We start from the raw sequence: 12055 nt of genomic DNA, 5'->3' as shown, positions 1-12055 counted from the left end.
CGCATGCGCCTGGACGGCCAGCTGGCCGTAACGGGTGGGGCAGGTGGCTTCCCTCAACGAGTCCGGCCCACCGAGGCTGCGCTGCGTTCTTGAGCGTGCTCCTTTGGGAGCCTCGGGACAGGGAACGTTCAGTACCCAGAAACTGCCCCGCTGGGAACCCCCGTCTCCAGCTCCTCCTACCCCGTGTTGTCGTCTGGCCGCGCCCTGACCCGCCCTGAGGCTGGTGAATTATTGAGGAAGCCTGACGCCATCCGCGTGCAGCGCGCCTCCCCCCGCGGGTCCGCGGCGGCCCCGGGGGCACAGGGGCCCGCGGCTGGCGCGCCCCGGCCCTGCCCCTCTAGTAGCTGTTAGACCCAGCGCAGTGAGCTAAACGAGCACGAGGTAATCCTAGGTAGTGCTGAGTGCTCAGAGCAACGTGGCACTCACGGAATGACGGGTGGTGCCCGGCGCGGAGGGCAGGTGCACGAGCCCTGCTGTGAGGCCATGTGGCTGGAGCAGAGCGAGACCGGCTGTACCTGACCGTAGTCGGCTCCGGAGTCTGGGGAGTATTCTCAGTACAGAGGGAAGCCAGAAGACCTAGGAAGAACCTTGATGTGACATGATTTCTTATCACTCTACTGAGTGGAAATAGACCAGTTCAGAGGCTGGGGCGGGGGTTGGCTTGAACTTAGCTAGGTAGCTGGTGAAACACGCATGAATTCAGGGTAGGATTGGGTGTGTTGGATGAGGGGAAAGATAATATCAGAATGATTCCCAAGCTTTTGGAATGTGCAACCGGGTGAATGGTGGTGCTGTTTATTGAGATGAGAACGGGTGCTGGGGATGGGACTCAAAGTTCATCTGTGGCCATGGTGAGTCTGAGACGTCCCTTGGACGTCCAGGCAGAAATGTCAATTTGGAGGTTGGAGCTCCTGGAGAGGGATCAAGGAGAAAGTTATGCATGGGTGGGTAGATGGTATTTAAAGCCATGGATTTTGGTAGTGCCACTTGTAGGCAGAAACTAGAAGAGGGCCAAGGGGGAAAACCCTGGGTTCTCCAGCATCAAACGGCCCAGCACAGGGGTAGGAGCTGGCAAAGGAAACCGAAAGGGTAGAGAGGAAAAGTTGTATGATGTCTTCAAAGACAGAAAGAGCAAAATTCAAGAGAAGAGATGCACGTTATCTGGCTTAAAGGTTTCTCACGAGTCAAGTGACCTGCAGGCAGAGAAATGGCCACTGGGTCTGATACCTTTTTTGGTTACTGCACACTTTTTCAAGGACAGTGCCTAGGGAGAGGTGGGGATGGAGCCTGACGGGAGTGTTCCAAGAAGAGGAGGAAAGGCAGAGAGAAAACATTTTGCTATGACAGGGAGCAGAGAGATAGATAGCTGGAAATAAATGTCTTGAGAGAGTTCCTTAACTCTGAGAGATTCCAGAACAGATTTCCGTGGTGACAAAGAATGATCCAGAAGAGAAGGGGAACACTGAAATTTATTGAAGTCTTATTTCATCTTCACAATGTTTTACGGATCAGGCAATTGAGGTTAAATACTTTGCCCAAGGTCATGCAGCTAGAGGTGGCAGAGCTGAGAGCCACCCAGATTTCTCCGACTCTTCACGCCTTACCACCCCATTGCACAGGCACACAGCCCCCTATGCACAAGCCCTGGGACATGCCTTTGCCCTGGCCAGAGTGTCCCTGTCCAATCGGACAGCTCGCTCATGCTGGGGGTAGGACTTTATCTTCCTCTTCCGATGCGGTAAGCAAGGGCCTCTCCCCCCAACAGCCTGAATACCCAATACCCATGCAGCACAGGACATAAGCTCTCCCAGTCCCGAGGCACAGAGGCAAGCAGCAGGAGCTCCCAGAGGTAGAAGGCAAAGGGACACTTCTGGGGGTGTTCAGCGGGTTTCTTTGTGTGTCAGCCAGTGCACGGGGTGCTGGGGGGTGCCCGTGGCCCCAGCATTCATCTGGATCTGTTAAGAGTGGCAAGAATTCTGGGTCAGAGCCCAGTCTCCCGGCTGCCCCCGTTGAGGCTGAGGCTGTGGGGGCGGGTACCGCGCTCCAGCCGGCGGCCAGAGAGGAGGCGCCGCAGGGAAGAGCCGGAGCTCAGGTCGCCACAGCTTCGAAGGTGGAGGCTCTCTCGGCCTGGCCGGCCCCACGGGCTCCGGGGCACCTAGAGGAGGGACACAGGACAGGGCATCAGTGTGGCTCAGCCTGAAGCTCCAGGCTTTTTCCTGGGTATCTTCCCAGATGCCCCTAACTCTTACCTGCTTAAGCCCATGGGCTCCATTCCCGCTGGGGTCTGGGGCCTTCTTGGACATCTGGAAGAAACGAGTGACCAAGCCTCGGCCTGGCCAGCTGCTCTTCAGGTCTCCCAGGGAGTGGGCAGGTGCAGGGCCCGAGGGCAGGGGGACCTTTTGAAAGGTGGGCACGGGGCGCCGTTTCTCAGCTGAGTGGGCACGTAGCAACTTGGGTGAAGGGCAGCGGGCTAGACGGAAGAGGCAGGCTTCAGAGCAGAGCCCTGGAGAGAGAGAAGGTGGGAAGGGAGGTGCACGGAGGGCCAGGCAGCCCTCCCCTAATCCCCCCCCTCCCCACCAACCAGACGCCTGACCTGTATCTGCAGAGGAAACGGAAGCAGCTTCTTCCTCGAGCACTTTGGTATAAAGGTCCCTGAAGTCAGCTGGGGAGGAGAGGGAGGGAAGTGGCCAGTGAACACGCCCTCCCGGGGGAGTCTCAAACCCAGAGGAGCTCTCCCAGCCCCCACTCCGTCCTCAACCAAGGGGGCATCGCCTCTGCCACATCCACCACAGCAAGACCATGTAGCCCAGCAAGACAGGGACTAAGGCGGTCTCCCTGGCGGCTGCGTCCCGCCAGTACCCAGTGCGCTACTGCTGTTTCTACTCGAGTCACCTCGGCCCTCAGGAACCCCTGCACCTGGCTGAGGGGCTGCCACTGTGCCTGGTGAACAGGCGGGAAGCTGAGGCCTGGGGGCGGTGGGTAACAGGAAACTGTAGCCGCCTCTTTCAGCCGCTCAGCTACTGACGGCGTGTTTTTAGGAGGTGAGCACTCAGGAGTGTCTACGGCAGGTCTGAACTCGCCCCATCCTCCTTGGGGACCTCAACAGTGTCCTGGCCCTCTAACTCCCCTGCCTTTACGGGCTCCTGAGCCCGGGGGTGGGGGGTGCTCACCGGTGTCGCTGGAGGTGGTGATGCCTGGGTCGCTGTGGGACCGCGGCAGCAGCAGCGGTGGTGGGGGAGCCGGATGAGGAGGCCGGTGCCCCGGGGGGGTGAGGGAACCTGAGCTGTCGCTGAAGCGGCGAGTGGGGGCGCGGGCGGGAGGGGCTGCAGCGGGCCGGCCGCCTCCCCGGCCGCCTCCCCGGGGGACCCGTCGCCTCAGCTCGGGGAAGCAGGGTCCCACCCAGGGCGGCCAGCCTTCCAGCCGGTGGCAGCTGCGGGCGGCCGTTGGGGCCCCCAGCGGGGGTGGGGGCTCGGGGGCAGAGCAGGAGTAGGAGCGGGCGGCCCTCGGGGGCCGCCGTGGCAGGGGGCTGTCCTCAAAGGGGCCACGCAGGCCGCAGTCCAGGCTGAGGCAGTAGCCAGCGCGGCTGCGCTGAATGGAGCGGAAGAGCACGTAGTCGACAGAGCGCACGGAGCCCTGCAGCTCCAGCAGGCACGAGTCCTCCGACGGGCTCGAGCCCCCAGGGAGGTCGCCGATGGCCGACAGCACCAGAGACCCGCTGTCCATGGACACTGTGGGCAGCACGGGGCGTGGGGCGTGCCAGTCTTTTCGCAGCCCATCAGATCTACCTCGGGGCAGGCAGATCAAGTCCAGCACCCCACCCAGCGCGGCTCTCCCAGGCAGCCCAGCCCTCGTCCACCCTCCCCAGCTTTTGCTCACCATCTACGATGGAGGCCACCTGCTCGCAGATGCAGGAGCCATCGTGAAGCTGAGGATCAAACAGAGTGGCCTGCAGAAAACCCGAGTGTCAGGGGGCCGGCCCGACAGGCTAATGTGGCCACCCCGTGTGCCGTGTGCTGGACAGCGCGCTGAACACCTAGCCTTCCGTCCAGCTTTGGCACCCTGTACAGGTCAGTTATGTGGGCCTCAGTTTCCACATCTGTGAAATACAAATAATAGTCCCCCCCACCCCGCCCCAGGCTCTAGGGAAGACCAGATGACCATGCATGTGCTGGTGCTACAAAGACCGGTGAGGGCTACTTTCTTCTTTGTCCAGCGACAGCAGCTCCCTCAGGCTCAATTGCCAGCTCCCCAGGCCACACCGAGCCCTGCTCTCACCTGGCTGTCTCCTCGTAGCCCCATGACGGCCTCATAAGAAGGGGGGCAATCCGTAGGGTACAAGGGCACTGGGCTGTCCATGGAGCCATTGTAGGTGATGCTGGCAGGATGGGTGAAAGGAAAGAGCCTGGAAAAGCATTCCTCATCCACAGAGCCCCCTCCCCAGCAATCCAGGCTACAGCCCCAAGCCCCCTTCCTCAGTCCCCAGGCAGGACCCCGCCAGGCCTCACCTCTGCCCCAAGCCCTCTTCCTCAGTCCCCAGGCAGGACCCCACCAGGCCTCACCTCTGCCCCAAGCCCCCTTCCTCAGTCCCCCAGCCAGGACCCCACCAGGCCTCACCTCTGCGCATCTGTCTCCGAGCTGCAGGTATACTCTGGGGGGTAGTAGGGCGGAGGGGGCACTGGTGGGACAAATTCCTCCAAGTCCAGCATGGTGTGGAGGAGAGGGGCTGGGGGCGACGATGTACAGCCCAGAGGCCCCAAGGGGCCTGAGACTGAGCGCTCAGGGGCCAGCTGCTGGGGAGCAAGGAGGTCAGCAGGCCTGGCTTCTGGGAATGCAGCTCCTAGGCTCCCACACTCCTCCACATTCTCCTGGCCCTGCCCCCTCCCTCAGCCAGGACCAGCTCCTCTTCTCTCTGCCCCAATCGTCTAGAAAGTCCTCCACTTTACGGCTCCACCTACATCCAGAATTTCCACCTGTTCTCTGCCTCCACTAGAACATCAACCCTTTATCCTTGTCCCCATCTGGGATCTTCTGGACTCCACCCAACCTGTAGTCTCATTCTCTAATGTCCGTTCCCTGGGCTGACTAGTATCATGTATCTCTCTAGCTCCCCATCCTTCCCCTCCTCACCCTTCCTTGAACCCCCCCCCCAAACATCCCTACACTAGATGTGCCTAATACACAAGCCACAGCCCCTGACACTCAGAAGCCGGCACCGTAGCCATCATCCCCGCAAGCCCAGTCCCAGCACACAAACCCCTGCCTCCCATCACACCTGCTTGGCTTTGACCCTGGCTCCCCTCACCGTGTGCACAAGGTCCAGGGAGAAGATTTGGATGCAGCAGACGATGGCTGAGAGGGTACAGATGATGGCGGCACAAATGGTGAGCCCACAGACGCTGAATAGCAGGTTCTGAAAGCAAGAGAGAGAGAGGGATGTGAGCGGGGCCTGGGGAGGGCTGAATCCCACAAGTTCTGGGCGGTAAGGACTCCGCAAGGGGAGGCAAAGGTGAAAACCAGGGAGATGGTGGGGGAGAAAGGATGGCTGAGGCGCGGCGTGCACAATCACCTTGAGGGCTCCTCGCGCTTCGTCACAGGTGGAGTTAGGGGCAAGTTTCAGTTCCTGCCCCGACTCTGGACAGGGCCGGAGGAGGGGGACAGAGGGGCAGCACACACAGACCTTTCCTTCCTGAGTGGCAGAAGGGGGGGACAAGTCAGGACAGACCCAGGTGTCCCGCACACCTCCCCCCGCCAGTTCTTTCCGGCCCTCCCTCCTCAGTCTCACCATGGAGCACTCTTGGAAGTCTCGGGCCAGCTGAGCATTCTTACAGGAGAGGACAGAGCCAGCCATGCTGAGCATGACACAGAGCACCGAAAGCAGGGAGAAGAAGGAGATCTGGGGGAAACAGGCGCACACTCAGGGCTGCAGCCCTCGGGGGTACCCTCGACCATGGATGGGGCCACCCCCTTCACACACATCCATGCCCGGCTGCCGTGAACTGCACAGCCAGTTCCCTCCCTTCTCAGGGGCATATGCAGGCGTCCCCTCAGGCGCTGGGCACCTCCTGCCAGTGGGCACCAGACCCTACCACCTACCACTAAAGTGAATGGCCGCTTCCAAGACACAACGCCAACCACCCCGGAGAACGCCAGCTGGGGACAGAGTGGGTACAGGCTCAGCCTGGCAAGGGGGAGGCACGAGTGAGCCCCTCACCACAGGGAGTGCCCAGCCCTGTAAGAAGACAGCTGCCCAGAAGAGGGAGGAGAGGCCAGCATTTGGACTGGCAGCTAGTGTGGAGGGGTGGGGCCCCAGGAGCCTACCCCACCCAACGACTGTGCGCCCAACTCACCGAGAATCCAGCCCAAGATGGGCAGGACCTCTTGATGCTCTCAGTGGTGGTGACAGAGGAGGCCACCATGCTGAAGGTGACCACCAGGACGCCCAGGAGCACCTGGGCCAGCCCCAGCGTGAGCAGGGCCTGCAGCCAGGGTCGGTGGAGGCGAAGGTGGGTAAGGCCCCGGGTGCTGGGTCGGCTGGTCAGTGAGCGGCTGGAGTCACTGGGCGAGGGCATCATGCCTGCCGCCCGGTTGCCTGCGCCTCGCTCGGCCTCCACTGGCTCTTGGGAGCATCTCAGAGGCGCCCAAGGCCCCGTCCTCCCTCCTCTCCACCCTCTCTGCTCTAGAGCCCACCTCCCGGATGGGTCCCCTGGGGCATGGCCCAGGGCCTCCAGCTGGGCGGGGGCCCAAGTGAGGGGCGTCGCGGAGGGGTCGCCGGGGGCTCCCTCCCCACCGCGGGCACCGGACGGGCACCGTGCCCGGGACGGCGATGAGGACGCGGGGGCGCCGGCTCATCGCATCTCCCTGGAGAACAGGGGCGCCGAGAAGGGCAGGTCCAGGCGTGAGGAGAGGCCGCGGTCGGGAACCCGGGGGAGGGTGGGGAGGGTACAGGCGAGGAGGGTGGGAAGAAGAGGACAGGGGTCCTGGGGTCCGACACCGTCTGGCGAGGAGAAGCCGGGACGCCGCGGGCTGGGGGCCCCGCTACTCCGCCCCCCCCCCCCCAGCCCACACGCTGCGCTCCCCAGCCCGGGCGGCGGCAGGTCCTGCCCGGCGGCGGGGGCGGGGCGGGGGCGGGGCTGCGCGGTGCACCCCGGGAGCCGGCGTCGGCCCGCAAGCCGGGTGCAGGGGGGCGGGGGTGGGGCGGGGCTGCGCGGGGCACCCCGGGAGCCGGCATCCGCCCGCGGGCCCGGTGCAGGGGGGGCAGGGGAGCGGGGGTGGGGCGGGGCTGCGCGGGGCATCCCCGGAGCCGGCGTCCGCCCGCGGGCCCGGGGCAGGGGGGCAGGGGAGCGGGGGTGGGGCGGGGCTGCGCGGGGCACCCCCGGAGCCGGCGTCCGCCCGTAGGCTTGGGGCAGAGGGGGCGCTCCCCGGCCTCCCCGGGCCAGGGGCCCGACCTCAGCCCGCCCAGCCTCTGGGGCCCCGGGTCCGCTGCGTCCCTAGTAGAGGCGGCGGCGCCTTCCGGGTCGGTAGCCCAACCGCGCAGCCCCGCCGCCCCGCCCTCGGCAGCTCCTGCGGGCTCCGAAGCCCTGCCCGACCTCCCCCATCCCCCGGACTTTACATGCTGCTTCCGCTCCAGTCCCTTCTCTCTTCCAGTGGCCTAGTTCCCAATAAAAATTCCAGAAACGCGGATTTGAATTCCAGTTCCACTTTCTTTTTATTAAATAACCGAAGCGACAGCCTTGGCACAGCAAAGGGAAGCTGGGTTGGGGTGTGTAAGAGGTGGCAGTAGTGTGGCCTAATTAGGGGGTGGCGGGGGGAGCGAGACTGGGTCACAGTGGGCTCCCCGCACCCCTAAGTCAGGGTCAGCAGTCGTGGCTGCGGGATTGGGGGCACTGGAGAGGGGACCCCTAGTAGTGATGTCTCACCAAGTCCCACAGACGTCAGGGATGGGGGCTAAGTGAGCTCCCTCCAGTGGCAGGGCCAGGGCATCCCTGTAGGGGTCACGGGGCTCGGAAGGCATTTTCGGCAGCCCCGGCGGCTGCGTTGGCAGCGGCGGTTCGCACGGCGGGGTTGGAGAAGACCCCCGCGGCAAATTCCTGCTGGGCCTTCTGAAAGCTGGCCCCCGTGCGGCGGTACAAGGAGTGGATCTGCAAGGAGACGGCGGAGATGACTACGGTGCGCTCGCCGCTGGGACCCCACCCCAACCCCGGCACCAGCTCACTGCGCTTGGCGCTCCCTTCTTGGCTCCCTCCCAACACCTCGCCCTCAGGTCCATTAGCTGAGAACCTGCCCATCAGCTAGCCCGGCCAGGCCCCCAGGGGCACATGATGCCGCTGCTCCGGCCCCGCCTTCCGCGCAGCCCTCACCCGCTTAAGCATCACAATCCCCAGCACGGCGATGCCAGTGAAGAACAGGGCGACCAGCAGCATGAGCCCGGCCACGGCCTTGTTGGCCTTCACCACCACCAGAGCGGAGATCCAGCCGCTGCCGGGAGGGAGAGCGCGGCAGTGAAGAGGGGGCGCTCAGAGCGGTTCCGTCCTCCCAGCTTCTCCCCTGCCTAGCAGACGTCCCACCCACCCACCCACCCACCGGGTCCACACCCCTGTCCATCTGGCAGCTTTCCGAGTACCCCAATCCCAAACCATATCCACTCTCCTCAAAGTTTAATTCCAGCTTCCCAGCAACTGGCTCCTAGCTCTCCAGGCCCTTCTATGGCATCCTCAGTCCCAACAGCCCTTTCTGTTGAGAGTCTCCATCCCCCCTTCAGAAGTGCTCACACACGCTTTCTCTAGGAAGCCCTCTCAGACTGACCACATGTACTTTTCCTCCCCCAAACCTAGGCCTGTCTGGAGTTCTGACTGGGCTCTCCCCATCCTGGAAGTACGTCGTGTTTCTGTCATTAACGAGCACCTGCTGAGGACAAAAACCACATTTCCTTCTTCTGAGCAACTCCTACTCCAGGACCAAGTGCTGACTTGGTCTAGAAGCACAGGGGAAGGGGGGTGGAGGGCAGCCTCACAGACCTGAAGCCCCAACCTGGGATGCCAATGGCCTGGAGGACAAAGAGAACATCCTGGACGAAGAAAATGAAGAAGAAAACGAAGAAATTGAATGAACTGTCACTCCTGCGGGCACGGAAAGTGGGGAGAGGGGGAGAAGAATTAGGGCAGGAGCAGCAGATGTGGGGCCCATGCCGGGTTCTCCACCACCCCCACCCCTCAACTTACCGGAAAGCCTTATACATGGGGCGGTACCAGCACACAAAGGAGCAGGGAGTGAAAAGGAGGACCCAGAGGATAGAGAGTCCAAAGCCCGAGCCATTGCTGGTCTCCACACAGAAGCTGGCCAGGCAGGCAAGAAAATTCAGGAGAAGAGCCAGCGTGCTGCCTAAGGGATGGGGGTACAGGATAATGAGCATGGACTGCAACGACAGCTCCTTCCCCCGGAAGCCCACCACATAACCCTCACCAAATATGGCAGAGTAAGGAAGGGAAGCTTCTGCCCTCACAAAATCCTCAACTCAACAGCGGAGACAGAGCACACGTGATCACCTTTGCAAAGATGTTTAAAGGACTCGGAAAACATTTATGTAGGAGGATAAGAGAGAGAAGAGCACAAGAACATATGTTTTCTAAAGGTGGGAGACCAAGTTCTAAATACTATGAAAGGAGTAACCCAGGAAAATTCCTGGAGAAACTAGCCTTAAACTCAGAAGCTGAGCAGAGATGCAATGCTGAGTTCTAGGTAGGTGGGCTCCGGGGCAGAAAAGATGTAAAGTCACTCCCTTTACTGCTCCTCCGAAAAAGGCTTTTTACTACTCACACATCCAGAGGTAGTACATGGTCGACACGGTCTTCTGAAATTCCTGGGGGATCTCCACGGGGATGTCCTGGAAAAAGCAGGGCTGGACTGGGCAAAAAGAAGGCAGAGGGGGCCAATTGTTCTGTCGAGCTACAAGGCAGAAAAAGAGCAGGAGAACCTGAGACATGAGGCAGAGACCAACAAAGGAGTCAACCCTCCCTTCCCCCCCAGGTCCTCTCTCCCGTCTCCAACTCGGGGTCCACGGAGACGAGGGAGAGTAGCAAAACCAGTGTTGATGGTGTTTACTATTATTCACAACTTCTAGGCATTATGCAAAACACTCTGAATGGATGACCTTATTTAACTGCCACAAAAGTCCTGTCAAATGGGTGCAAATATTACCTCTGTCTTACAAGTAAGGAAACTGAGGCACTCAAGATCAAGTAACTTATCTAAAGAGCTCATAGGTAGTAAATAATAGCACCCAAATTCAAACTCAGCAATGCAGCCCCAGAGCTCACACTCTTAGGTTCTTTTTGCTCCTTAAAAGTGCCAAATGCCCCCTCATCCCCCTCCCCCAAGAACCCACTTACCAGCTGTGCCCCCCAGGGCAGCATGCTGCAGCTCCCGCTCCCTCCGGTCCAGCTCCTCTGCTTTCCGGTTGAGCTCCTCCTGCTTCTTTAGTAGCTCAGCCGTGGCTGCGGCAGCGGAAGCCTACCCAGTACCGCAGAGGGAGATGTGAGTCCTGGGCCCAGATCCGGCCTCCACTCCCCCATCCCCACACCCTGTTTACCTGGGTGCTGTAGGAGCCATAGTTTTTGGGTTCTGTAGGGCTGAGCTTTCTCGAGGACTGCAAAGAGGGAGCCGAGGGTGGAGGCAACGGGGCAGGGGCAGGAGGCTCATAGGCTGGTGGGGGCTGTTGGTTTTGGAAAAGACTTTAGGGATCACCTAGTCCCTCCCAATGCAGGTATTTCGAGTCTGCCTGAGTACCTTTCGATCCAGAACCCATTCCCCAGCCTCTCCCCCGGAGAGTTGAACCTCTGTCAGAGAACTCTTCCCTAAGCTGCAGTAGCCTTCGTCACCCCCCACATCCTATCCCTTAGCCAGGACTCAAGGCACTCATCTACGAACCCACCCCCTTCACTTTTTAAAGCTCTCAACATTTTCTATTCCGTGGGACAAACAGGTCTGGTCCTTCTCATTCTACACCCTCTAAACGCATGCCTAAGCATAACTGGTTTTCTCCTCAACTCCTACCAGCCCCATTCTTTATTTGCTTCAAAGAAGCCTCCTCAGACACAGCCTTGGTTCAGGTGCTGCCAGTCTCCAAGTCCTCCCAGGACTGAGGCTTAGAGCTCAAATGGGATCATTGGCCCTCGTGTCCCCAGAAGGGTTAGGCAAGCCATGGCAGACTGGCCTCTCTCTAGGGGCTAAAATCCTTTGCATGCAAAAAAGTCCCCTGTATCCTGCCAGAGTGGGCTTACAGGCACACCTTCTCCTTCCTTCCCTGCCATCCTGAGCTCCCCAGAATCTCACCTCCCGGGTCTCAAAGGGGTTGTAGACGTCAAGGGTGGCATACTGCGGGCTGGGTCGGTGCTGGATCACAGCTGGGTCCTGTGGGCAGAGCTGGGGCTCAGCTGGGGTTCAGCTGGTGCCTCTGGGGGGGGCTCCCTGGGGCCTCTTCTGATGCCTGTGGCTCCAAGCACTGCACGTCGGAGGCCACGCTGCTGTTCCAACATCTGCCCCCAATCCTTCACCCCACACTGCTAGCACCAGCTCCTTATAGGGGCAGGGTGCCTTATAGAGACCAGGGTGCTCACTGGTCTGGAGTCACCGTCACCCCCACGTGGCGGCCCTTCCCCGGAACAAATGTCAGAAATGGGAAGACAAGTTGGCCTGTCCAGAACCGAGAAGAGTCGACCGAGCTAGCCAAAGAAGGCCCGCGCGTCACCTGAAAGGGGTTGTCAAGCTCGCCGGCCCCGGCGAAGGGGTTTCCGCCGTCTCTGCTCTGAGCCATGTTTGCAATTGCGGCCTGGGCCGCCCCTGCCCTCCACGCCCCTGCGCGGCGGCGGCGGCTCCCGGAGCTCCCTCCGCTCCTCCCGGTCCGCCCGCTCGGCTGTGCACGGATTGGCCGCTAAGGCCGGAAGGGCCCCAAGGATCCCCGCAGCGGCGGCGGGCTGCGCCTGCGCCTCGGCTACGGGCGAAGACGGAAGGGCCCCACGTGACGCCAGACCCCGCCTCCCCCTCGCGCGGCCAGGCCCAC

General features: G+C 61.5%; 2 protein-coding genes across 5 annotated transcripts; both read right to left on the bottom strand.

Moving 5' to 3' along the window:
- Window positions 1-1427: 1427 nt before the first annotated feature.
- On the bottom strand, window positions 1428-7101 carry ENTREP3 (endosomal transmembrane epsin interactor 3). Of its 4 annotated transcripts, none has more exons than XM_026485224.4 (12): window positions 6348-7101; window positions 6094-6150; window positions 5783-5893; window positions 5567-5686; window positions 5303-5410; window positions 4615-4790; window positions 4276-4375; window positions 3877-3946; window positions 3171-3728; window positions 2594-2662; window positions 2250-2470; window positions 1428-2155 (listed from the first exon to the last, which is right to left on the bottom strand). In XM_026485224.4, exons 1-12 carry the CDS (start codon window positions 6570-6572, stop codon window positions 1982-1984), a joined length of 1989 nt encoding a protein of 662 aa, XP_026341009.1. In that variant the 5' UTR covers window positions 6573-7101; the 3' UTR covers window positions 1428-1981. The 4 variants fall into 4 exon arrangements, with proteins under 4 accessions (XP_026341009.1, XP_026341007.1, XP_026341008.1 ...); XM_026485222.4 differs by having other exon boundaries at window positions 2250-2503; window positions 6348-7100; XM_026485223.4 differs by having other exon boundaries at window positions 2250-2503; window positions 4615-4787; window positions 6348-7099.
- A 579-nt stretch (window positions 7102-7680) lies between these two features.
- Window positions 7681-11938, bottom strand: SCAMP3 (secretory carrier membrane protein 3). The gene is made up of 9 exons (XM_026485240.4): window positions 11744-11938; window positions 11329-11406; window positions 10586-10708; window positions 10386-10506; window positions 9814-9942; window positions 9219-9378; window positions 9015-9116; window positions 8358-8475; window positions 7681-8138 (listed from the first exon to the last, which is right to left on the bottom strand). The coding sequence occupies exons 1-9, from the start codon at window positions 11807-11809 to the stop codon at window positions 7992-7994; spliced, it is 1044 nt and encodes a 347-aa protein (XP_026341025.1). The 5' UTR covers window positions 11810-11938; the 3' UTR covers window positions 7681-7991.
- Window positions 11939-12055: the final 117 nt, after the last annotated feature.

This window comes from Ursus arctos, unplaced genomic scaffold (assembly GCF_023065955.2).
Source record: "Ursus arctos isolate Adak ecotype North America unplaced genomic scaffold, UrsArc2.0 scaffold_2, whole genome shotgun sequence".
Classification (NCBI taxonomy): Eukaryota; Metazoa; Chordata; class Mammalia; order Carnivora; family Ursidae; genus Ursus; species Ursus arctos.
The sequence above is the reverse complement of the archived record's forward strand: the minus strand, read 5'-3'. Positions and strand labels throughout refer to the sequence as shown.